Below are 26102 nucleotides of genomic sequence, written 5' to 3'. Positions count from 1 at the left end.
GGCCCCGGGGTCCATGAGGTTGAGGGGTTCCAAGGGCCCCGTGGGGCCGAGTGGTCCTGGGTCCCTCAGGGAGCTGAGGGGTCCCGGAGCCCTGATGGGCCCCAGATGGCACTGAGGGGGGATCCCAGATCAGACTGGGGGTCCCAGAGCCCTGAGGAGCCCCAGATGGGGCTGAGGGGCCCCAGAGGGCACTGAGGGGTCCCGTGTGCGGCTGGGGTGTCCCAGACAGGGCTGGCGCGTCCCAGAGCCCTGAGGGTTCCCAGATGGCACTGAGGGGGCCCCAGGTCCTGGATGGGGCTGAGGGGGTCCCAAAGCCCGTGGGGTTGGGGGGTCCCGGAGCCCTGAGAGATCCCCGGGTCCTGTCCCTGCGGCCCCGCCAGGGGGCGGTAGAGCGGCCCCTCCCCGCGCTCCTCGGCCCCGCCCCCCGGCACCTCAGCCAATCGCCGCGCGCGGCGTCCCCGCCCCGTCGGGCGTCCCCGGCGCGCGGTGATGACGTTAAGAGGCGGTGCCGCGGCGCGGGCCGGAGCGGGCCCAGGTGAGTCCGGGCCCGGTGGCACCAGCGCTGGCACCGGCACCGCTCCTCCCTTCTCATCCCCCCTGTCTCCCTCCGCGCCGGCGGCCGTGCGTCCCGGGACGCGCGGTGGGCCCCGGCGCCTCAGCGCTGCCGCTGACCGGAGCGCTGGGCCGCGGGAACGGGCGGGCCGGGGGGCGAGCCCTGCCCGCCCCCGGAGCGTCCCCTCAGCGCTTCCTGGGCCTGGAGCCGAGCCTGCCGCGGGACGAGCTCCCGCCACCGGCCCGGCCCTGGGTCCGCTTTCCAGGATGTGTGAGAAACGGCCTGGGTCGGGATGAGTGATGGAAAGTGGGAGTTGTGGAAATCTCGGGAGAAGCTGTGAAAACAGTCAAGAGTTCTGGGAATCGCGGTTGGTTTGGCCGAGCCTGGTCCGCCCCTGGCTCTGGCACAGCTGCCTGCGGTGCTGCAGCAGCCTCAGCCCCAGGTTCCCCTGCAAAACCCACTGGAGGCTCCCGCTGGGAATGCCGGGTCTATGACGGGTTTATGCCAGTTTTGTGCCAAGTTAATGCCAGTTTTGTGTCAGCTTTATGCCAGGTTTGTGTCAGGCAGTAAGAGGCACATTTACCCTGTGTTACTAAGATGTGGTGCTCTCAGGTGAGGTGGTCTCAGTGCTGCTGTGTTGGCACAGGTGTGGTTTGCAGGTTGCTGTGTTTGGGCTTTGATTAACACAGTTAAGAGCTGCTGTCTTCAGATTTCCAAACTGGCATCTCACAGAACAACAACGTTAAAGAGCTTCAAGTTGTGATGTGTTTACTTGAGGGTGGAAGGTCTACTTGGCCTTGGGGGATCTAGGCAGGTGACTGACACCCCTTATCTGCAGGGACCTCAGCCATTCCTTCCCTGATATTTTCAGTGAGAGGACACTTCTGAGCTGGCAAGAGCTGAGGTGTTTCCCTGCTGAGCTGGGGGGAGTGAGGTGCTGCATGTCCAAGGGAAGAAGCATAAACCCCTCATTCCTTCCCACCACTTCCAGCTGCAGCTGGATACAGCTGCACACACTCAGATGTGCTCTCTCCTCTCAGACAGTTTGGCACCTGACAAGTCTGTGTTTTCTTGCTTGGAGTGGGCTTGTTATGCCCCATTTCTTTAATTCCTTTCCCCAGACTCGTGGTGATTGTTATACAGAGCGTTTCCACCTGCACCCATGTGGAGTTGGGCATTTTGGTGCTGACTCTGGTGTGCAGCTCTGGGGTTCTGTGGGCTTCCCTGGGACTCTTGGGTGTACACTGACATACTGGAGTTGCTGCCAGATCTCAGTTAATGCCATTAGAGGATTTATATATGATGTTTTCACGTGTTTGGTCCTTCTCTTCAGTTTTATTTACAGGCCTGACACTTCCCACAACTGCTTCTCTACAGGTTGAATTACTCTGTAATAACCTTGTTTGTGAATGCTCTCCCTCCATTTCTCTGTTAAGTTAATATGCTTTAAGGCTTAATAATTCTGAGACAAACTGTCCGTGGGAGGAATGATTCAGGACCAGCCACAGCTCTTTATGTTTTGTCATGGTACTTTAATCTGAACAAACCCCCACTTCCAGGGCAGCACTTGGTGAAAGTCAGTTAAGCTTCCTGTGAAGTTGGTTCTTTATTCCTATTGCTTGTACCCTACCACAGGCATGTCTGTGATGACCTCAGGGTGCTTCCCTGAGAAGTTCTTTTGGTGATGTTTGATTTTAAAACTGAATCTTAACTGAAGCCTGGTTTTCTTTCCAGGTTGGATGCAGAGTCTAAGCTTCTTCCGGACGTCCCTTTAAAACATTTCTTGTTTCTCCACCTGATTCTCCTGATGGAAAACCAGCCAGGGTTCCTTTTCTGCTGTTCATGCTGAGGAGTTGGTTGGAGAGGTGGTGCCTGAGAGGAGATTCACCCGGTGATGGTAGGACTTGAGATCACATTTCGAGATTGATGGTTTTCTGTAGCCTCCTGCAACGGCTCAGGCACCCATTGATGGGCTCTGAGCCAAAAGGTGCAAGTGTAAAACTGCCAGAGCCACAGGCAGCTTCCCCATCTCCTGGCCAGTGATACTGCTTTAATCAGCACATAAAGACTTGCCTACATGCACCTGATTTGGTTTTGTTTGAAATACAGTGTGATGAGCAAGAGCTTGTAGTCTGGAAGAGCTGGTGGAAATTCCACTTACTACACACAGCTCCATATGGAAAGCCAGAAGTGCCACTTGGTGCCTGAGGATGTCAAATAAAGCAAAACTGAGTCAGGTTGTTGAAAGATGTCAAAGCCCACCTCGATTTCTCAGGGTTTGGAGTGTGAGGGACTTGCTGACTGAAGGCTGCTCTGGTTAAGTGAACATTTCCCCTTTAGCAGGGGCTGCATCAAGTTCAGTGGTAAAATTCACCTTAAAGCCAGCGTGCCTCTGGATCCATATTCCCTTCCTGTGCCATTCCATTGATCCCCAGGAGCAAAGCAGTGAGAGGTTTAAGACACTGTACAAGATCAATATAAAGAAAGTCTTAAGCAGATTTGTTAAGTGAACAAGTTGCTGAGGTACTTTGTGGAGCTGCTAGTGAGGCATTTCAAAACTCTTAAGGTTTGCAGTAGCTGCTGTTTTATGAAGTTGAGCAGTTGAAACAAAACAAAGGAAAGTGCTTGGCTCTTTCCTTAATTTGATTTTTTTATTAAGCAATTGTGGCCGGAAAAAAGACCTCCAGAAGTCTCAACCACTCTGTGAGTACGATTCAGTGCTCAGCTGGGAGCAGAACATGAACTGTGCTTAATAAAAAAAGAAACTGTGTGATTTCCATGGACACATCCATGGTTCTGACCATGGCTGTGTTTGTAGGCACTGGCTTGTGATGAAAGCAGCAGAGCACTGTGTTTGGTCAATCCCAAATTCTTAGTTTGTGGTAGCATGGCCTACTTTTTTTTTTTTTTTCCCCATTTGAACCTTTACTACCTCGATTCCAATTTATTTGTTTCTCCTCGTTCTTTTCCTAAGGTTCAAATGTGGGAATTGTCCTGGATGTGGTTGCTGCTGATGCTCCCCTGGGAACATGCCTTGACAGGGAATTAACACCAGTCAGTGATGGGCTGTGGGACAAGCAAAGTGCTTCCCGAGCCCCCCAAAGATGTGCAGCTGGACCTGGTTAAAAAAGTTGAACCCTACACAGGCCACAGTGACATATACAAGCACTTCATCAGGGATGACTGTGGGGCTGTCATCAAGGCTGGCTCCCCCTCGCCTCCTCACCACGCCAACCCGTATCCCGGGAATGCCCTGCCCGCCCACCAGCCCGAGCCCCGCAAGAACAAAGTGGCCAAATACCGCGCCAAGTTCGACCCCAGAGTGACGGCCAAGTACGACATCAAGGCCCTGATCGGGAGGGGCAGCTTCAGCCGCGTGGTGCGGGTGGAGCACAAGGCCACCAAGCAGCCCTACGCCATCAAGATGATCGAGACCAAGTACCGGGAGGGCAGGGAGGTGTGCGAGTCGGAGCTCAGCGTCCTGCGCAGGGTCCGGCACACCAACATCATCCAGCTCATCGAGGTGTTCGAGACCCAGGACCGCGTGTACATGGTCATGGAGCTGGCGACGGGCGGGGAGCTCTTCGACAGGATCATCGCCAAGGGCTCCTTCACCGAGAGGGACGCCACGCGCGTGCTGCAGATGGTGCTGGATGGCGTCAGGTACCTGCACACGCTGGGCATCACCCACCGGGACCTCAAGCCGGAGAACCTGCTGTACTACCACCCGGGCACGGACTCCAAAATCATGATCACGGACTTCGGGCTGGCGAGCGCTCGGAAGAAGGGGGACGACTGCCTGATGAAAACCACGTGCGGGACCCCGGAGTACATCGCCCCCGAGATCCTGGTCAGGAAGCCCTACACGAACTCCGTGGACATGTGGGCGCTGGGTGTGATCTCGTACATCCTGCTCAGCGGGACGATGCCCTTCGAGGACGACAACCGCACCCGCCTGTACCGGCAGATCCTGAAGGGAAAGTACAGCTACTCAGGCGAGGTGAGTGTGCTGAGGGGAAGTCAAGAAGCTCTCCCTAGGCTGGGTCTTCGTGATGGCAAGAAGCTGCTTGTCACGTGCAGGCTGGTGACGTTACCTGGGTTAACAAAATCTGTGATTCTGGCTTTTAAAATCCTTCCCCATTTTCTGTCTGCTTTCCCAAACCGCTCCCAGTGCAGCACAGTGAACTCCTTTAAAAAACTGAGTGTTAAGAAAGAGGAGACTCTTCATGCAGAACAGAACTGGGATGCTTGTGGGTGTCTGGCTGGGGGAACGTTGGCTGTGGTAAGCTGCTGTTTGAGGCTTTGCTGTAGAAACTTGTGCCAGGGTGTTTGAAATGTGGCATGTACATACCCAGTCTGATTTCTGATACAAATCCAAGAGGAGTATGAAAAATAGCTTTGCTGAAAGGCAGGGTTCTGGCAGGCAAGGGGCTCCTGGTTCCTCAATCTGGAGACATGAGCATTTCAGAAATGGATCTGCATTGTCTTCTTGACAATGAGCTTGGTGTGTGATAAATTGAAGGGTCGAAGGATAGTTTTTGTAGATAACCATGCAAAGAGGACCCTTAGGAGATAATTCTTAGGCAGAAGATGGGTGCCCTGCCCTCCCAGAGTCCCATCACTCCGGAGAACTTCCTTCTGATCATGGTGGGAGAGCTCAGTGACCAACCAGCTCCTTCACCAACGCTATTACCAAGTGTAGCATAATCTCACTAGGAATCACATCTATAGAAAATGGGGAGATCCAAATTTGCAAGTTGTGTTTCTGCTTATATCCGTCACTGTATTAAAAACACTAAAAAATTAAGCTTTTATAACTTCTTTCTTTAATAAGTAGGAGAGTGTTGTTTAGATTCGTGAACACCATGACTTTGAGGTGAATCCCACTGGGAGAGTGTTAATGAGAGGCTAAATTTATGATTCTGTAGAGAGTGGCCCTCTGTGACCCCAGAGGTTTCCTGAGCTGGTCTGGGGATGTCATGGTGTCTGCATAATTTGGTGTATTCCCTGTAATGTCTCTGCTCCTCAGTGCATGAGCTTGTGTGTAGTGACACTGAATGTTATGACTCACTCAACTTTGTCACTTGCTATTTTTACTTTTTTGCAGGTTTTTTTAATTAAGTTTAGCATGTTACCTAACACAGGTTCTGCCTGTTCTTGTGAAATGGGGTAATCCTGGAGTCTTAGAATCTTAGAAGCAAGAGGTGGGATACTCATGTGACACCCAGTAAAATGGTGCTGATAATACTGAGTTGTTGAGGTTAAAAACAAATCTGAGGAAGCAGTGAGGGATCACAAAATAAATTGTCTGATGTTCAGTGTGGACAAACTTGAGCTGGTCCCATGGGAAGACGGGCAGTTTGAATTTTCTGTAAGTGATGGTGGGCCCTGAAGGTGCTTCTTGCTCTTCAGAAGAAACAATTTGAGGTTAAATACTGCTAAATATCATCTTGATACTTATGATCAAAAGCTAGTTGATACTAGGAGTGAGTGTTGCTGTTGCAGGTGTCCTTGCTGTGCCATGCCCTTGAATATGAAGTGCAGTTCTGCATCCTCTGGATAAAAACACAGAACTGAAAAGCATGTGTAGAAGGGCAGTGTGAATAACCAAAGGTATGGGCTGGCTTACATTTGAAGAACGAGTGAACAGACAGGGGCCCTTCCTCCAAAAAAAATCAACGTTTGAGGGGAGTCTCTGACCAAACTCAGTGCAGCCATAGGCAGTCTGGAGAGAGGGAATTGAGAGCAACGGTTTTGAAGGTTCCCTGGTGTCATTTACTTTGATGTCCACTGATCCTTGTGCCAGGAGGGACTTATTTTGAGAAATTTTGTGGATTCATTGCAGCTGGGGCCACTGGATGCTCGTAGGTTGTATGTGCAGAGGTAGCACATGTGCCACAGAGAAAGCATTAGACTGGGTGTTGTGTGCCAGTGCACAAGCCTGAGGCATTTTACTTGTTATCCCACTACAAATTACACACTTTAGGGGGGTATTACGGATACTATGTGTGACATGAGTGGTTGTTTTGGAAAGCTGTCAGTGTTTTACTGCTTGGAAAGCAAATATGTGTCAGCCAGCAGCCCGTGTCTGCTGCTGGGATGCTTTCTGTTCCTCCGGAGCCGGTGAAAATGAATGCTTTAATTTACCAGTGTAATTAAGCCCATGCCCCTAAATTGCAGACGTAGCCAGGTATTGGCAGGAGATGCAGTAAAAAGGCTGCTCGTTTTGTGAATAAATTCTAGGAGAAAACAAAGTGAGCCAGAGATTTAGAGGTGTCTGGTGTGCTTCCCACAACCTTGCCAGCATTCTTAAAAGCCACCTCCTGGGCTTTTAAATGCTTCCGAATTTCTGGTGTTCACAGAAAATTCCCCTTTTTTTTTTTTTTGTGTGTGTGTGTGTGTTACACAGGAAGATGTCAGAAATGAGGCTGTTGATAAGTTTGTCAGACTAATGGTAATGACAGGAGCCATAAGTCCTGGTTTCTTTGGAGCAGGAGTGGGCAGAGTACTTGAGTGCATTGCAGAAAGTGTCTGTCTTGGATAGATGCAGAAGCAGAGGTTTCATGGGAGCCACTGCTTTTGTTGTCTGTAGTCTGAAGTTTGAGGATGTGAAATGGAAGAGGAAATGTTAAAAGAAGCCTGTGAACTGCGGTGCCCAGAGCTGACAGCTTGAGTTCCAGGGGGGAAGGAGGAAGGTGTCTTCAAACTGCACCAGGTCAGCAGCAGCAGTGCCCTGGGTTTGCAGTCTCAGTGCTCAGTCCTGCTTTTTGAAAAGTCTGGCCTCAAAACCTGGTCAGAGAGGACAAAGCTGTATTGAGAGAGGAATAAAAGCCAAGATGCATGCTGACCTGAGAAGTAGCTCCATGTTCTTGGAAAAACAAGTCATCTCACATCCAGCTAATGTAATTGCTTTCTGTCTGGGACCCTCTTACCCTGGGCTCCTGTTCCTGGAGTGTGAGGTCTGTTTGAAGAGGCCATTAGCAGATCAATAGGAGAGGTCTCCCACAATAGGTTATTCAGGTACTGCTGACGTCACTGCACTGATTATCTCTCATACCTTCTTCTGTACTTTTTGAACTCCTTGGAGTAATGGCTAGGGTGAGGAATGAAGGAAAGCTGGCTTTGTAACTTAGTATGCTTTCTTTTTTCTGAGCATCCCTGAGTAAGGGTTGGGTGGGCTATTGACACTGCATTGGATGTAGCCTGCTGCAAAGTTATTATCTTTCACCTGTTTCGTTAGAACTTACTGAAAAGAAGGCTTGGCAATATTTTAATTGAAATCTTGGGGATAAAACTGATTTCTGGGGGTCTCTTTGTAACTTAAAAAAGTTGATTGAGGAATAAAGCTGGAATAACATTCACAGTTTCCTTTGAAAGTGCAGAAATGAACATCAGACCATCATTATCCTGCTAGGACAGGATTGCTCTACTTCTGTTTCAAAGCTTCTCCTTCTGTTGAATACCAGTACTTTTATGCTGCTTTTTACACACCTGGGAAAATTGCCTGAAGAAGTGGAAGGTAATAGATGTTATGGTTAAATTGGGAAGCTGAGCTAGGGTGTATGAATTGTTCTGGTTTTGCTATCTGATCTGGGCAAATCATTTTCCCTTGTGGTCTGTTTTCCTATTTATAGAACAGAATCAGCTTTTTTGTGGTGTGTTCACAGTGGGTGAGGTTGGTGTGGGCTGCTGTGGGAACATCTCTTAATCAAACACCCTAAAAAGCTTGTTCTAAATAATGGTGCTGGTGGATGCATTGGTAAATGGGGTGTAAGGAGAGACATGTTTGATACACGAAGTTGGGCAGTGCAAGTCTGGAGGAGCTCTGCAAGGGACTGAGCAGCCGTGCAGAGAGAACAACTGGCCTGGCTTCCTGCAGTAGTGTTCCAGTGCCTACCACTGAACTTAAAACTACAGGAAGATTTAGGCACAAAGGGACCTCAGGAAATCTCTGGACCAAACCCCTGTTCTGAGAAGGGCTGAATTTTAAGCTAGATGAGGTTTTTTAGCACCTTATTCACTCCAGCTGCCGTGAGGGTGGAGATGTCACCACCTCTCTGGGCTCTGTCCTGGGGCAGCCCAGTTCTTGTGGGAACTGTGATTTCTCTTTACATCCAGATAGAATTTACCCAGTTGCAGCTGGACAGTCACCACTTGCCTTTTCACTGGGCACCTCTGAGACATCTGGTGGGGTGTCCTCCTCCCTAAGTGCCCTGACAGTGCTGGCAGATGCAGTTAGATCCATTTCTCCAGCTAGCTGAGGTCCTTCTGGATGGTGTTCCTGCCCTCCTGCGTATCAGCAGCTCCTCCAAAGCTTTATCAAAAGCAACCAAGAAACACATACTAAAAACTTTAATGGTAAAGAGAGATTTGCAGCTCAAATGCCTCGAGAGCAGAGCCAAAGGAGGGGCCTAACATGCAGATTGTATGTGCATTGCATTTCTTCTTTTCTCTCCTTGAACATTCAGAACCTTAATGATTTTCCACCTTAGCTTGGAGTTGAAAGCACCAGGTTAAATGCAGGTGTTGAGTAAACTCTACAGGTCCTCCATGGATAGGTTCAGGCTAGAAGAACACCCTTGGATACAGGAAAACCAAGTTGCTCTAGATGGGTAGCTGAGTGGAGTGGTGTGAATGGTGTTCCCACAATAACTGACTCGACCTATGTAGGTAAAGGAGCAAAACACTTTCTCCCCGAGCAGTTTCTCTGCCTGCAGGTGATAGGAGAAGCAGGAAACATGGAGTGCATTAACAAACAAACTGTGCATGTGCTACCTGACAGACAGCAAGATAAAAATAAAGCCATTTTGAGGCAGCTGATGCATGTTTACAGGATGAGTCCTTACCCAAGTACGTGGGCACGTCTGCAGAGCGTTTTCAAAGTATCCTTGTAATTGTCCTCGTTGTGGAGGACTTTTAATCCCTCAAATCCCTTGTGACACATGATGAAGGAGACAGGTGACAGGCTTGTCAAATTTTAATATTAATTTCCTGCATTTATTCAACTTTTTGAGAGAGAATGGGGTGGAACTTGAGCCCAGACTGCTTCTGACTCAGTTGGGAGCTGGTTGCTGAATCCCCCGTCCAGCTCCAAAGGGACTGATCAGTCATTGTATTATAATAACTGTGGTTGGATTTCCTATCAAATGACAAACTTATTCTAAAAAAGGCACAAGCAATAAAAAGAAACTGCAATTATTCTTGGTAACCTCCTTCCCCTAAAAGTTGCAGATGGAAATGTAAAGTGGCAACTCAACTTTCTATTTTGCATACTTGTATTTTAGTGGAGAAGCTGATTTCCTGTAGGAGAGGGAAAAAATTATACTTGCATATCACAGAAAATCTCTCCATAATCCTTATTGCCTTGCAGGAGAGTTCAGTCAGTGCAGGACAAGTATTCTGAAAGTTTGGATGTGGCTTTTTAAAGAGCAGTAGGTTTTGCATTGATGCTATGACAGGTCTGGCTGGCTGCCAGTCCTGGAATGACTCCTGTGTGCTTGCACTTTGGGTCACTTAAAATTAATTACATATGAGTATGTAATTAAAAAAAACCACAGTCTTTTGTTGTTTTGATGACAAAAGTATAACCACTTTGTAAAAAATACCAGTTTGGAAAAAAATCAAGTGTTCCATAGCATATGAGCTTTATTTTCTATTTTATACTCTGTTTAACCCAGAAATGTGTCCAGGTTTTTTCCTGCAGTACATACTTATATATTACCAAGTTTTGTGTAACATGTTATCTGCTAATTAAAGTGGTTATAGGGTAGACACTGCCCTGAATGAGGGAAAACTCTGCTCTGGTTATCTTCTCCTAGTATATCTCCTGTTTAAGATGGGCTGTAAGGCAGCCTGGCTTCTCCAAGTTTAGGCTGGAGTATGTCTTTGGGAAAACACTCAAAGCAGATTTAAAATATAGCCAGTAACAGAGAATCACCAGTGACCTCTAATGCTCCCTTGGTCTTGTATATTTTTTTTAATACAGGAGAAAAAGTCATGTGTGTACAAGAGGCCAGGAGAGCTGGTAGGTGCCTCCCATTTATGGAAGATTTGCCTTTGCACAGTGTCCTCTGCTGCCCTTTGCTCTAAGAGGAGCTCATTGCAAAGCCACCTTATTCTTCTGGAAGTTCTCCATGGGGTCAGTGCCTGGGAGGGTCTGGATGCAGCAGGATCCCTCACTCAAGAAGACCCTGACTGGCCACACTGGCTCATGGTGTTGCCCTCCCTGGCTGTGCCAGATGGTCTTTAGACCCATTAGATGTTTTTACCAGACAGTCATCACCTTGGCCTCTGATCTCTGTGCCAGAAGAGAGAAGAGACTTCAAACCCATCAGGGTGGCCAATTTTCCAGTCTTCCCCCTGGAGTTTTGAGTGTCCCAAGCTGTTGACTACAGTATAACGAGGAAAACAGGGACAGGGCAGCTGAAGGCAAGGTTTTAAACCACATTTGCAGTACTCGTTTGTATGAGCTTACACATGTTTTAGCCTTCTTGGGGAGAGAAAGAGCTTTTTACATACAGGAGCTGCTGTTTTTTCCCTGTGAACCACATTAGGTGGTAGAAGCATTTTACAGTAGTCCTGTTGTTAGACCAATGCAGGCATTTTTATTTTATTTTTTTTCTAAAAATTAGAGTTGGGTTTGGTCCCCCCCCCCCGTGTAGGGAAGAATTTTATTTTTTTTTTTAATATAAATTGCTGAGGCCTTTGCCTGGAAAAAAAAAAGTAAGAAAACATCCATTTACAGAGGAATGTGCTTTTGCGTTTCCTACGGCTGTGAGAAAGCGGCGATTTTTAAGTAGCACAACAAGAGTGTTGGCGGAGCTGCAGCCGGGGCTCTGCTGAAAAGGGCACTGTGCTCTGCTTTGAAGAGCTCAGGCACTCGAACAGGATGAAAGCCGGGCAGGGAACACGGAGGCCAGCCCAGTAAATGCACTTCTCTTGGCTTCTGCTCTTCCTTTGCTTTTAACACGGCGGCTCGGCGGGTGTGAGGGCACAGGTGGGGTTGTGTTGCTCCGTCGCCGGGAGCTGAAGTGTTTGTCCAGATCTCTCCCGCTGCAGGAGTGTCTTTGGAAACCCAGTGACCGCAGTTAGAAACCTGGAAAACCGTCCGGCTCCCCGCGGGTGTCAGTGACCGTGCTCCTGCAGAACTTCAGCGTGTTGTGTTGGTAAACACTTCGTGTGCACGTAAAGAAACACCTTTTCCCCGTGAAAGGGCTTTGAAACCAGCGTACGCATTTAAAAATCAATTCCCCCTCGCTTTGGCTGCTTCTTGAGGTACTTTTTGAAGGTTGTTTCCTCCGATGGAATTGGTGTGTCAGGAGGACCTTTTTCAGTTACTTCATTTTGCCTTTTTACTGTTTACTTCAGCTTATGTTGCAGTGAGGATAACCCCAAATCCTAGGGCAGGATAAGCAAGGGGAAGCAAGGAGAGGGGGGGCATCTTTCTCTTCATGCATCTGTCAGTTCTATACCACTGCAGTCTGCAACACTCAACCTTAGCAGTTTATATTTCACCCTTTCATAAGGGCAGGGTGGAAACTCTGCTGAGCCTCAAAGCCCCTAGAAACAAAGAAAGCAGGAAAGGAATCTCCATGGAGAAGAGGAATGTAGGTTTTTTTCCCAGTAATTTCCTTCACAGCCCTTTTTCCTTAGGACTGCTGTCCATACCAGTAGCACCTGCAGGGTGAGGGGCAGCAGCTGAGCATTTTGGTTAAGGTTTTTGGGTGAATGACTGGGTTTGGGGAAGTGGTGCACAGTGTATGGCACATAATATAAGGATGGAAGGCAGGAGCCACATCTGAGGGAAAGGGACGTGTAATAGTGCTGGGATTTGACATATATTTTCATTTCTTCATCTGTGGGCCCTATGAAATCCTGTTAATGGTGGAATAGTATTTCTGCAGAATTATGGATGTAGGGATAAAGGGACATTGGGAGGGGAGAAAAAGAATATTAAGCTCCCTCTATACAGAATACACATTATTAACAGAAAGGATTTGAGCTATCAGCTACCATTGGTGCCTTTGACTCCTTTACATTTCCCTAAAAATAACCTAGGCCATTTCCTCTTTTCCCTGTGGCTGGTTTAATCCTAGAGGCACAGGGAACACTGACAGGCACCTTTAGAACGTTTTTAAAGTGAGGTTTCAAGTGGGTGCTGTCAAAGTGTTGCACTCTGGAAAAAAAATACAGTGTCTTCCTAACTCCCCCCTGAGCCCCCAGGCTGAGGCTTTGAGGTTTTGCAGAGCTGGCACCTGGCTGTGGTTCCAGCTGCTGTCCCTGCTGCAGGTTGAAAGCGAGTTTTATTTAATCAAAGCTGAGCTCTGCAGAGAAGGGCTGTGAACATGCACCTTGCTGCAAATCACTCTGTGGCCTGCAGTTGACCCTGCCTTAGAGTGAAGCTGCTGGACCTGATGTATTTGGAACAATGTGGTGTTGAAAGATGTCTCAGATTTCCTCTGACTGGAATTTGGGACCTCCCTAGCAGTTGCAGTGTGCCCCTGCCCTGGGATGCGATGAAGGAGGAGTTAAACAGCCCATGTGGCATAGGTAGGAAGTCAAGGTTTTGATTTCAGATAGTCCAAACCTCATTTCAGCTGCAAAAGCTGTTTTGGGGGAATTCTGTTGGTGCTGAGCTGGAGGGCTCAAAAGGTGCTCCCTAAACCTGGAATTTTTCTTGGCAGTCTCTTTACCTAATCCCTGAAATCCCTAAATCTTATGAGATTGCAATTGAGGCACTGAGGCTGCAGGCACAGGGAACTGGGTTTGCTGTTTGGAGCTGGAAGGGGTGGCTCAAACCAGCAGTGGTGCATCCAAGTTCTCTGGTTTGGAGCACGAGCTGCTGCTTCTGTCTCCATTCTCACCACCCTCCTGCTTCGCCCTCCTGCTGCCCCCAGTGAGTGACAAGGTAGAAATCCCAGGCATGCTTTCCAATACCTCTGTTATTTTAAATGGATGTTGTTATGGATTTTCCTGAAAGCTGAGCTTTCACTAATACACTGGATTAGTGCTGATTGGTGGCATGGGAGCCATGTGCACAAGTGGAGGAGAGGCAGAACGTTCTGGTGGTGGCTGTTAAGAGATAACCTGCTGTTCGTGCAGGGGACACCTGAGGGCTGGTGTGGACCTGTGCCTGGCTGTGTGTCTACAGCTTGTGAACTTCCATCAGCACGGTACACCCTACTCATCCAGTGCACCAGCACTTCAGGCACTTCGAGTGATTAACCAAAGAGTTTCATTTTGTGCCTCACAAAAGGTAGAACTGAGCTTTCTGGTTAAAGTATCTGTGTGCTTCCTACCTTTGCCGGTGTCTGAGGAGTAATTTCTAAGGGATTTTTTCACAGTCTGATCACTTTGAGAATAATTATGTAGCTTAAATGTGAGAAAGGTTTCTTGTTACAGCTGGGATGACTCAAAAGACTTTATATACTGTTATATCAGCTACTGATAGGAGTGCCTGGGTTACAGTTTCTTACCTCTTTACACTTAATCCTTTATATTTTTTTTTTTTCACTTGCTTTTAGCTTTACAAGTTTCAGGGATTCTTGGTGACATTCTAAGCTACTGTTTTGCTCCAGAGACTGATATTGCAAAATTAAGGAAAACTAGCTTGAGCCTTGGATGAGAATGTAAAATAATTTCGTAGCAAACTCCTCTTCCAAAGTTCAAAGGAGTTCCCGTACCTCGAACGTTTGGCACAGGGGCTTGGCAAGGATGGATCTGGTATTGGAGGGACCTTTAGTTGTTTCATGAACATGTTCCCTGGTCTCTGAAAACTCCCTGTTTGGAAATGTGCTGTAGCCTGGCTTTGGGAACCTTCTGTGTGTGCTGAGGGTGTACCAGGCACATGGAGCTCCTGAACAGTCAGTATGGGTAAATCTAACAAGCAAGTGGGATCTTAAGATTTGTTCTTAACAAACAGAATCACCCAAGTGAATTACCCAAGTCTGCTGGCAAAGGAGAGGCAGGGTTTGAAGCCTTCCTCATCTTCTGGAAGCAGGGGGCCTTCTCCTCTGCCTGGCTTTGGGCAAGCAGCGTTGCCTCACACGTCCTCTGCATGAGCTGGTGTCTTCTGTGTCAAGAGGTGAGAAGCTGTGTGGGAGAAGGGTTGGCACCAGGAAAGCTGTGCTGCTCCACTTACTGTTAGAGATAATTTTGTCCTCATTTGCCCTTCATACCGAGCAAAAATTCTGTTGCCTAGAAGTGAGGAAAATAATGCTCTCCAGTCATCCTGGGGACAGAAGCCAGCAGGCAGGTTCTGCTGTGTGGAGCTTTCAAAATCTGCCACAGGGAGAGCGTGGGGACCAAATCTTGTGTTTCCCCAACCCCGTTGTGTTCAAATTGTCATTTACTTGCTGGTGGCTCATCAGTAAAGTAGAAGATGTAGTGATGGTGGTTCTCTAGAAATTGCCAAAGGTCCAGAGGTATTTCAGGGTTTATTGACCAACCCAGGTGAGAGGAGCAGAGGTTTTTTCGTTGTATTTGCAGATGACACGGAATTGGAAGGGTTGCAAAGTGCATTGAGTTCAAGATAGCCCTAACAAATTTGAGCAGTTCAATAGCAGGTGTATTTAAAAAAAAAAATAAGAGCAAGTTAGTACACACAAATAGGTGAAGAGCAGAAGATTAGGAGGTGTTGGATTCTCAGGAAAGGATCTATCTATGAATCACAAACTGTTATGTGAGGGCAGTATCGTACTTGTGGGAAAAGATGAACATACTGAGGTGTATGAGCAGGAAAACAGACAGCGTGTGGTGTGATCCTGCTGCGTTTAGGGGCTGGTTCTGCATGCCAAGCTGAAGCTCTTGACACTTCTGGGCAGCAGACTCCAAAAACACCACGGGCCAAGTGGAGAGACTTGACAGAAGATCAACAAAAACAATCGTGAGTCGAAAAAACCACAGTCTCCGGAAGCCTGAAACATTTTTGGCTGTTTGGCCTGGAGAACGTGTTGTCATAGCAGTTTGCAAATATGCAAAAGGCTGCTTCAAAGGGGAGAAGGAATAATCTCTTTCCCAGATTATGTCAAACCAGAGCCTTAAATGGCACTTAGAAAGATTCACTCTGGACCTTTTACAACACTAGTGTCTCCTGCTCCTAAAAAATGTGTACCCAGGGGGTTGCTGAAGCTGTCTTGCAGAACAAGTGAGGCAGTCATCTGTCAGGAGTGATGCATCTGCAGTGGATCCTTTGGGGCTCCTGGGGATGGATTGCATGATCCCTGGGTGTCTGTTGCAGCCCTATTTTCACCCTGATTTCCCAAGGAAGCAGAGTTTGTGGAACTGTGCTGTCTGTCTTTCAGTTTTCCGGAATTAACTATTTAAATTCTAAGGTCAGTGTCAGCCCAGTCTGAGCACTGTGGAGGACTCAAAGGCCTGATGTTTCTATGAATTTTATGGAAGTTGGTGGCTCAGTGGGAGAGAGAACTAAAGCACATCCTTTGCTGCAGGAAAGATAATTGAATATCGGTCAAAATTTACCCAGAGCTCATCAGCACATGCTTGTTCCTGAACCACTGATGGCACACTTGACCCTGTTAAACATGTGGTATGGAGCCTGGCCTGGGATACATGTCAGAAGGAGGGATGTGCTGCTGCCATGAAGGGGAGATGACAGTGCTGGCTGGGGACAGGGTGGAGAAGCACTCGAGTCAAAGAAACCTTGGTTACAAGAGACCTTTGGAGGGCTCTAATCCCATTCAGCTTGAACAGGACTGTTGCCAGTACTAGATCATGTTGGCTGTGACTTTGTCTTCCTGAATCTTAAAAGTCTTCAAGGATGGACATCCCCCACCTCTTCAGTGACCTTTTCCAGGGCTGCACTACCCTTCCCTGGTATTTCCTGATACAGACCTTCCAAGGCACAGTTTCTCCATGTTGCCCCTTGTTTGGACCTGCTGTATGGTGGCTCTGTAATCCTTGTAACTATTTCTAAGTAAATGTAATATGCTATTAGATTGTCCTTAGACTTCTCTTTGCCAGACTGGGCAAGTCCAGCTCCTTCCAGCCCTTCTTGAAGGCTGTGTGTCAGGGATCCCTGGCTATCTTGGCAGCCCTCACCTGGATTTTCTCTGCAGCCTTTTTTAACCTGGGGGTGGCCAAGCTTGACAATAGTTAGTATGATTTCACATAGCAAACTGAAATATTTTTATGTTGTTTTGGAAAGAAAATTACCCCAACAATGTAGGAAAGAACAGGGGAAAAAAAATCACACTGGTGTAAGACTGTAGTTGTAGAATTAGGAATGAGTAAATTAGGGATGTTTGATTTGTCCTTGCTACTTTAGGTTTTCCTTCTTGTGTATATGCAGGTTGGTGCATATACACAGTGTCAATGACATACTTTGTTATTCAGCAGGATCTCTGTCTCCATCACTGAATAGTTGGGATGATGAAAGAAATTTGAGAAGAGAATAAGGAGAAATGTGTCGGAATGGGATCCAGAACAGTTGTCCTGCTCTGGATTCTGACAGAAACATCCCAAATAGTGCCGGGAAAGACAACTGTAAACCAGTCACCCAGGACTGAACTGTGGTAAACCAAGCACTACTTATAGTGTCTCCTGATGTTTTGTGTGCTTCAAAATGGGTTATATCCACCTTGCCTACCCAAAGCAGTGCTTTCTGGGAGAGAAACAGGAATGGCATTAGACTGGGCCATGCTGGCCTAACTTGGGAAGAACTTAGATACCCTAAACCTGGGCTTTCAGGAAGTGCTCAGATGAAAGAAGGGGCATTTCACCTCTTCTGACCCATACCAGGGTTGGATTATGATTAAAACTGAAAGAGAGACTAAGGAAGAAAGTAGAGTCCAGCCAGGCAGTGGGGCAGCTGGAGCCTGGGCACTGCTGATGTTTGAGGCACAGCTTCTCATCTCGATCCTTGTGGGTCCCTTCCAACTCAGGATATTCTGTGATTAACCTGTGTGCTGTGTTTGGGCTCGAGGAGGTTAAAGGAGCTGTCTGGAGCAGCAGAGGAGAGCTGGTGCCTGCCAGAGTGCAGTTGAACTGGCAGCTAAGACTGTCTTAGGATTTACTCCCTCTTGTTCATTCCCTTGTAAGCACCCAGGGCTTGTGCACCGACAGCTTGGAGCTTGCAGGACGGGGGGGTGTGTACGTGGGAGGTTATAAGCTTATCTGTTCATCCTCCCACCACTGCACTGATCAGCGTGATGAAAGATACTCTTCCTCCTTGGGGAAGACTTTTTCCTCCTGTCAGGAACTACTATTTCTTAATTAAACTGTTACTCTGAATTTGTGCATGGAAACACGTATTGACTTCAGCTGCAGTTCGCAGCCAATCCTCGCTTAAGGCAGTGGTTCAGAGTGAGAGAACATCATTCAGCTCAAGTTTGAGTTTTCTGAGAATAAAAGCACCGAAGATGTCAGGATACCCAGATGTCAGGAACAGGTTGGGAAAGGTATTTCCCAGTTTGGTTACTGAAAATACTGCTGTGAAATGGTGCTACAGCAATACCTTTGGAAATTTCTGACTCCTTCCCTGTTTTGATGGCAATCTCCAGCAGTGTGTACTTGGTGATCTCATCTTTTCACCTGCATTCTTCCAAGTCCAGGTCTCTTGACCCTGAGCTTCCTCAATATGCAATTTCTCAGTCAGGGTAGTGGTTAAAGTCCCCTGTGTGTGACTGTAACTTGCTGACACATTTTTAAGAGACGTGAAGTGAGCCAAGCTAAAATATGGTATTACCCCATTTTAACAGCTATTCCCTAGGCATTGCACTTAGAAGAGCCACCTTCTAAGTGGAGGTGGGAGAGAAAAGCTTTCTGCTTATTGTTTTTGTAGCTGCTGTAATTTTAGTGCATGGTTCCAGCTGAATACTCAGTGCCTGTGCAGGGAGAATGGGCTGGCTATTTCCATTCGAAAAGCTGGGTTATAGAAGTTCACAGCACCAGATGGCTGCGCATACTTATAATGCTCTGGATTATTAAAGGGCTGTTGTATTTTCCTCTTTCATCCTTCCTTTATTCCTCCTCCCCACATCAACAAATTAATGCTGAATGCTCGTGAGTCTGTCCTGCGCGGACTTTGGCACATTACATCTTTTCATTGGAAACTTTTTGTTCCAGCTCTTTTGAACTGCTTGGTTTTGATCACCTCTTTGCAACTGCTCCGGGGCTGAGTGATGCCCAGGAGAGTGCAAGCCTGGTGTTACCAGAGCCCCAGCACAGTCCTAGGCTGGTTTGCCACATCACGTCTCACAGTTGCTGTCCCCAAGGTGCTCCTTTGGAGTTGACCCTTCCCGTTTTCTGAAGTCATGTGGGAATCCCCTAAATTAGACAAAACTGCTGTGTTAGCATGAATGGGTAAAGGATGCAATGCAAAGAATTCTTGGGGACCTTCATAGAATCATCAGGGTTGAAAAAGACCTCTAAGATCATCCAGTTAGTTTCCTTTTCAAAACTAACAGCATGTCATTTGTCTACCACCGTGAACGTCAGAATTTTAAAGTGCAGCTACTCTGAAAAGTTATAGAAGCTGGAGAGATGTGCTCTGCCCCCAGCACCATACCTGTGTGTTAGATTGAGTCATTTTTGGGAGAAGAAAATAAATTGAAAGAAAAAAGCCTTTGCTGTTTGTATTTATGATACAGGCTGAAAGAACTGGGGCTGTTCAGCCTGAAAGAGGAAAAACTGGGGAGACCTTGGAGCTCCTTCCAGTACCTAAGCAGGCTCCAGGAGAACTGGACAGGGACTTCTGACAAGGACCTGGAGTGACAGGGCAAGGGGGAATGGCTTCACACTGACAGAGGGCCAAGTTAGATTGGATATGAGCATATCTGGGGGTATGAGTGGGTATTTGGGGGAAGCTGCATTGCTGAGATATAGAGACTTCCAAATCTGATATAAAGGAAATACTTGGGGGGGGTGGAACAAAGTAACTTAGAAACCTGAATGTAATAGAAATATTTTGAAGAACTAGTATCTGACAAGACAATGCATCATAAACCTCTGCATCGTGTATTTTCAGGTAAAAACAAGTGGAAAAAAAGCCGGCATAAACCACCCGTTAAGTTGTTTGCAGTGCGGGTTTTGGTGACCGCTCGACAGCGGCTCCCGTCGCAGGCAGAGTAAAATTCAGGGGCTCTGCTCTGGTGTCCAAACTTGGCCCTGAGAGCTGCTCTGCCACGTGAAGGCAGTTCCCTCAGTGTGGTGCAGTTGGCTAAGATCCACGCCGGTAACTAACGGGGGGCAGCCTTTGGTTTGCGACACGTGTCAGGAGCTCCCTGCGGCGCCGCCGGGCCCGCGCTCGCGTCAGCCACGAGGGGAGAGAGGTGGGTTGGTTGTTCAGACCGGAGAACAACGCGTTGTTTGTTCCCCACACGCCGGCGTGGACGGCGCCTCGGTAGCTTTTATGCTGATGTGAATAACAAGCAGGGGTGGTGATGGGATTTAATCACAGAGAGCCGAGCGCCGCACGCAATCACACAGCCTAAGTGACACTCATAGGAGGATCTCTTTCTTTTCCTCCTCCTCCAGGCTCCGAGCCCGAGTCTGAATAAAACATAACACACTTGAGAGCTCTTTAAAGCATTGTAAAGGAGGCTGCTTTCCCCTGAGTTTGTTGTCTAGCAGGGCTGAAGTTGCAGATGGGCGATGCGCCCTGTGTTTTATGGAGCTTACAAGTTCAGGAGATGCTTTTGTAGGGAATGCTGGTGCACCTCAGAAGCAGCAGCTGGCATTCCTGAGGGACCAGAGCTACAGATCTTCCACTGTGGGAGTTTCTCCCATTGTCATTACGGCTGTAAGACAGGCTGTGGTGGGGGTTTCATGCCTGGTTGAAGTGTTGCTAATCCTGGACTCGGTGCCAGTCGCTCGCTTGGGCTGATGTAGCTGCTTCTGCAGCCGTTTGGTGAGTCATGCCAAGGAATGGCTGGGCTGAAAACCCCAGCTGAAAAATTAACCAGAACACCCTGATTTGGCTCACTTTGTTTGCACAAACCAAACTGTCCATGCTGGCATGATTGGGAGTGCAACCTCAAAGTGGGAATGACAACAGAAATGGCACGTTCGTGTTCTGTGGCGTGGAGTGTTGCTGCTGACAGTGATAAGGGCACCATGTGAAGGCAGTTCCCTCTGACCACGTGGGTGTGTTGAGCCCAGTCTATTTGTTGGGCAGGCTCACTCCCACTAAATCTGTTTTGTCTTGTAAAGCTTCCAGGTAGCTGTCTGATGGTTTTCTGTTAGGGGAGCCTGGCAGGAACCTGTGTGCTGCTGGAAGGCTTCTCAGCCTCTCAGGTGCTTTGAGGCTTCTCCAACGCTCCATCAGACTCATCCCAAGAATCAGTGGGACTGGGATACTGTGTTTTTGGCCTAAGAGCGATTATTTGCAGCTGTGATAACATACTTTGTGCTTCATGTTTTTGGAAAGGCTGACTGGCAAGGGAGATCCAGGCCTTTGCACTTCTGGGTGTCCCTCACCTTCCCCATCTTTAGTGCTCGTGTCACTTCTCCTGAAAACAACACTTAACTTGGGTAGAAACCAGTAAATCAATATGTATTTTTCCTTCAGTGGGTACTGTCAAGACTAAAAACAAAGCTTGGAAGTCAGATGATTGCTTCTTCCTTTATTTGCACACAACTTGGCTTAGGTCTTGCTAAGTTAAACCTGCTGTTTTGCCAACTGATGCAAGGTTTCTAGAGAGTGGATACATTTCTCCAGGGACTGGGGTTGAAAATTGCTTCTTTAGAATGTAGCCTTACCTATTTTTAAGAAAAAGCTTCAGTGAAATAAAAAAGATGCGTGTGGTGCAGCAAATCAAACCTCTGGCTGCATAAACAGATCAATAAACTGATTTGTGTTTGCTGACCAGAAGAAAAATCTAATTGCAGGTACTCCATATTCAACATTTGTGGTAAACTAGAGTAATTGGAATAATGAGAAATCCAATGTGCTTTTGTTTGGAGTTTATTCTTCTTTAGGATTCATTAAACTGGATGGGCCTCTCAGGGCTCAGGCTGGTTATGTATCACCATTCCTAGCTCTTCAGACTTTATGGGTTTCTTCAGATTCTAAATCATCATACTTGCTGTCTTTTAATAAGACTTGAAAAGATTGAAGCAATATTGTTCCTGGTGTTTAGAGGCTCGTTTCACTGGCGGGAGTGTCAGTTGACTGAAGTTTGAATGCATCTGAATGGCAGAATAGCTCTTGGGCTGCCTCAAATTCCAGGTCTGTGCAGTTACTAACACTTGCAAGAGGAAATAATGCTTTCCTGCATGTCCTGAAGATGTATTTCCAAGTACTGTTGTGTCAGTCCTCAAGTATTTTTCATGTGAGTGCATCTCTTGCATCTCTTTGCTTTCAGATTGGAAAAAATAGAGGATGGAGGTCCTGGCATTTCTGTGAGGGATGGTATTCAGAAAGGTAAAACCTTTAAGAGAAAGAGGGGAAGAAATACTCCAGGAAGAACAATGAGGTTGGAGTTGTGTGAATGTGTTTTCTCCACCTGAGTGGGACAAAAGCTCTGTCAGGGTATCCTGAGTAGTTTCAATTGCCAGTAACAGAAATGAAGATGGTAGTAAAGAGTTCTTAAGAAGTTACTGCACAGAGAGTAGATTTGTCACCTGTGTCTGCTGTCACTTTGAGTTAAAGTCAGTAAATTGGACAGAGTATCATTAGCTTGGAAGTCTTGTTAGGATTGTTTGGAGAGTGGAAAATGAGTCCTCTGTGAAGGAAACAGAACAGGGTGGGCTCTGGCTGCTGGGAGGAGGAGAAGGAAAGAAAGGATTGGAGGTTGATGGGGTGTAACCAGGCAATGATGACTTTGTGATTTTAGCTGAATGAATAGCTGAAAATGATCCATTAAAAAAAAAGCTACAGAAATATAGAAGTTTTTGAAGGCAAGCTTGGAAAAGTGGAGGCAAAACCTCTTGCTGCTGGGTTTCATTTGCATCTGTCCATCAAGAACAGAGAGCCCAAAGGTCTGTAACTGGAGATCCCGAGTGTGAAGGGAAGGTGATGTGTTGCCAGTTGACATATGGTACCACCTGGGATTAGTTGAGATTATGCCAATGAAGACTAAACTCTGCGAGTTGATTCCCTTCACTGTTATTTAACAAAATGAAGTACCTTATCCTAAATTTTTTTTAACTGATTTAGTTCTTGAAATGTGAAGGGGAGTGGATTTTGGATGTGGTTTCAAAGTGCAGAAGTGGTGTCTGATCTACAGAAGAAGGCTGTGCTTCCTTCCTGAACTCTCTGGAGCATTTCCATTTCTATCCTGAATACATTCAGGAACATTTTTAGTTTTTTTATTCATGTAGCGGTATTTTCTTTATATCAAGTAGTTCCTATCATTTTCACTCTCTTCTCTTGCATAGTTACTGCCAGTGATCATATATCCCACTTCAGCTGAGTAAGCCAGACTGTTTTAGTCATTGTAAAATAAGACTGTGTGTACCCTGATCCCCCTGGCAGCCGGTTCCTCAGTTAGAGCCCAAGTTCACCTTTCCTGGCCACGGGCTGGGAGCAGTGCTGTAACTCTCAGACCATCCTCCTTTTCATTATAAAATCCTCCCAGGGACCTGCTCTCTTGCTGGTGTCTTTGAGTCTTTTGAAAGCAAAACCTGCTTTCGGTAGCAATGAATTGCAAACCTCAAAAAAATCAGGCTGTACCTTTTTTTGACCAATTGCACAAGAAAAAGGCTTTATATCTGGCTGTACAGTTGGTGGAACCTGAATTTTAAAATAGCTGGGTGCTTTTCTTACTCACCCAAGGAAGAGAAGAATGAGAGACACGGTGTTTCCACTCAGTTACATGTATGTGTTTGTACAGGATCACCATCACTGTATCAAAATCTTCATTGCAGGAATCTGCTCAGGCTTTTTCTTAATGCTGCTTGAGATGTCGGCTCCGTGGACTTCAAAAATTCAGGATTGGTGGTTTCAGGAGGGGTGAGACCCACATAACACCTTGTGATTGCAGAAACCTGACCTTGCCCAGCTCAGTTCACCACTTGGGGGTTTCTGGTGGCCATGCTGCCTCCTCCTCTCCACCCTTACAGTTCATTTTGCCACGTTTTTCTGCCTACCTTTGTCCACAGCCCAGCCTTAACCTCATGCTGAAGGAAATGTTCTCACTTCCCGCCTTAGTGTGAATATAGTATTTTTTTAGAAATTAAACAATTCCAGCATGTGTGGCTGTAGGTGTTTGACTCATAAGTTGTTGTGGCCATTCTTGGGTGTGCTGGGAGGATATTTATTATATCTAATTAATTATTTGGGGCTTGTTCCTTTAAAACTAGCATTTCGTAAAAAAAAAAAAATCCTTTCTCTTTCTTTGGTAAAAATTCCTGAAAATGTCTTATATCAAACATTTCTATATATTTAGAACATTTTATGGGATTAGTTCCAGCTGGGCTGAAATGCCATTCTAGGGTTGACCAGTAGCAACATCTAAATTTCCATGTGGGAGTGAGACCAAGTTCCACAGCAGAAAATTTTCCCTAGGTTTGGTTCCAGGGATTGGTGCAGAGGTCAGTGCTTGCTCCCTGGATGTGTGCCTTAAGATGGAGACTGAGAAGAGCCCCAGGGGGTTGGTGTCAGGATCCATCCTCTGAGTGATAGGGCTCGTGTTCATGCAGTGATGGCTTTGTCAGGTACAAAGCCCTTGGACTGGGGAGGATCTTCAATGGGATACAGTTACTGTGCATTTCCCACTAATTCAGCCTCTCCCCCTGACCTGAAGTAATTGTGTCTCATTCTCCTTGGGCAGATACCGTCAGTCACAGATCTGAAGGTCTGAGGATAAAAGAGAAGAGGAGCAGCAGAATGGCCCAAAGTGCCTTTTGGGCATGGGTGGAATTGATTAATCAGCAAAGCTGTGCCAGGATGTTTCATTCTAATCAGCTCTCTTGTGTTTCAGCCCTGGCCCAGCGTGTCCAACCTGGCCAAGGATTTCATCGACCGCCTGCTCACGGTGGACCCCAGTGACAGGATGACGGCCCTCCAGGCCCTGAAGCACCCGTGGGTGGTCAGCATGGCAGCCTCTTCCTCCATGAAGAACCTCCACCGTTCCATCTCCCAGAACCTGCTCAAGAGGGCGTCTTCCCGCTGCCAGAGCACCAAGTCTGCGCAGTCCACCCGCTCCAGCCGCTCCACCAAATCCAACAAGTCGCGGCGGGTGCGGGAGCGGGAGCTGCGGGAGCTCAACCTGCGCTACCAGCAGCAGTACACGGGCTGAGCCCCGGCTGGCACCCGCCGGGCGCCTTTCCAGATGTCTGCTCTGCCGTGGAGGTGTGCGCACACGCCCCGTGAGGAACGTCCGGGTTCCTCCCTCCCTTCCTCCGAGGTGTTCCCCCCCACCCACGAGGAAGCAGAGGAAAGGGAGCCCTGCGAGCTGTGCCGCGCCAGAAACGGGGCGGGGGGAGCCCCTGCGGGCTCAGAGCGCAGCTCAGAGCACCGAGCAATACAAAAATTAAGGAGCCACGTGGGGAGAAGAGCTCTTTCCGTGTCCCGGGAGCTTGGTTTGTTCGTAGTTATTTATTAATTCCAGAACGTTGAGTTTCTCCCGCTTGCGTGCGGGGGGGGAAAAAAACCCCAACCAAATCACTTGTCCTGTACATGCGCGTCCGTGTGTGCACATACACGTGTGGGTGTGTATATGTATCGGAAAATTATATATACACACAGATTTGGAGCTGGTTTAGTCAGACTCCATGGTGCCTTTGCAGCAAAGCCGGTGTGAGTCATATGCAGTTGGAAGTAGGATAGCTCTGACTCACGGGCTGCCCACCAGCTCCTCGCCAAAGAGATGCCAGACAGCAGTTTTCCATGATGGAAAGCTGGGAAGCTGCGAGGTTTCCCCCAAGGGCTGCCATCCACCTGATGACATCAAGGGTTTGCTCGTCAAGGGTTTTGCTCGCCCCGGTGACGTCAAGGGTTTACCCCTGGAATCATCCTTCTGTTTGCAGCGAGACCAGTGCCTGCCATGCAGGGTTTGGGCCTGGGCTGTGCCTCTGCCGTGTCTGTGACCTGTTACACACTTCAAAAGAAGAAATTGAGAAAGTCGAGTTGTCTGTGCTAAGTGGGGGGGGGGGAGGAAGGGAAGGAATTTCTAGGGATGTGCTTCCCACCCCAAAGCTGGGATGGGCTATAACCACTGTGTTACCAACCATGTCAGTGCACCAGAACTCCAGTGGTTCCAGGCTGCTCCCTGTCTGCAGATTTGACAGGGCTCCCCTGCTCTGTGTGCCTGTGCTGCCCCAGCACTGCCATTCCTGCTTTGGAACAGTGAGGTGATGGTGGGAGCTGTTGGGACGGCCACAAATCACTCCATGGCATCAGGGTAAGGACTTGAGAAGTGGAAGACCAGTCTGGGAGTGTCAGCAGTGACAGTACCCTGGAGACATTGCACAAATGCCTTAGAGCTGTTAGGGGTGACTTAAATTTAGCAGGAAAAAATTGCCTTTCAGGTGTCCTTGTGCTGTGTGGGTGACATGGGGCTCTCCCGTGGAGGACTCTCAGGGGAGGTGGGGAATGCAGAGCTGAGCTTTGTGCAAGCCTGCTGAGTTATCTTCCCAACTAGTTACA

At 47.7% G+C, this 26102-nt stretch overlaps 1 protein-coding gene across 5 annotated transcripts; it reads left to right on the top strand.

Moving 5' to 3' along the window:
* The first annotated feature begins 492 nt into the window (after positions 1-492).
* On the top strand, positions 493-25577 carry PSKH1 (protein serine kinase H1). 5 transcript variants are annotated; one of them, XM_027716225.2, is made up of 4 exons: positions 493-535; positions 2288-2450; positions 3528-4553; positions 24436-25577. In XM_027716225.2, exons 3-4 carry the CDS (start codon positions 3615-3617, stop codon positions 24751-24753), a joined length of 1257 nt encoding a protein of 418 aa, XP_027572026.1. In that variant the 5' UTR covers positions 493-535; positions 2288-2450; positions 3528-3614; the 3' UTR covers positions 24754-25577. The 5 variants fall into 5 exon arrangements, with proteins under 5 accessions (XP_027572026.1, XP_039236802.1, XP_027572028.1 ...); XM_027716227.2 differs by lacking the exon at positions 493-535 and adding an exon at positions 618-805; XM_039380867.1 differs by lacking the exon at positions 493-535 and adding an exon at positions 807-823.
* The last annotated feature ends 525 nt before the right edge of the window (positions 25578-26102 follow it).

This window comes from Pipra filicauda, unplaced genomic scaffold, assembly GCF_003945595.2.
Source record: "Pipra filicauda isolate LSUMZ 115617 unplaced genomic scaffold, ASM394559v2 scaffold205_size1947385_pilon, whole genome shotgun sequence".
Classification (NCBI taxonomy): Eukaryota; Metazoa; Chordata; class Aves; order Passeriformes; family Pipridae; genus Pipra; species Pipra filicauda.
Note: the sequence above shows the minus strand (reverse complement) of the source record. Positions and strands in the feature narration are given on the sequence as shown.

What these genes read in the sequence shown, in the direction of transcription:
- PSKH1 (XM_027716225.2), top strand. Translation starts at nt 3,615, where the DNA reads ATGGGCTGTGGGACAAGCAAAGTGCTTCCCGAGCCCCCCAAAGATGTG. An exon ending in AGTACAGCTACTCAGGCGAG is followed by an intron (nt 4,554 to 24,435) that starts GTGAGTGTGCTG and finishes CTTGTGTTTCAG; the next exon opens with CCCTGGCCCAGCGTGTCCAA.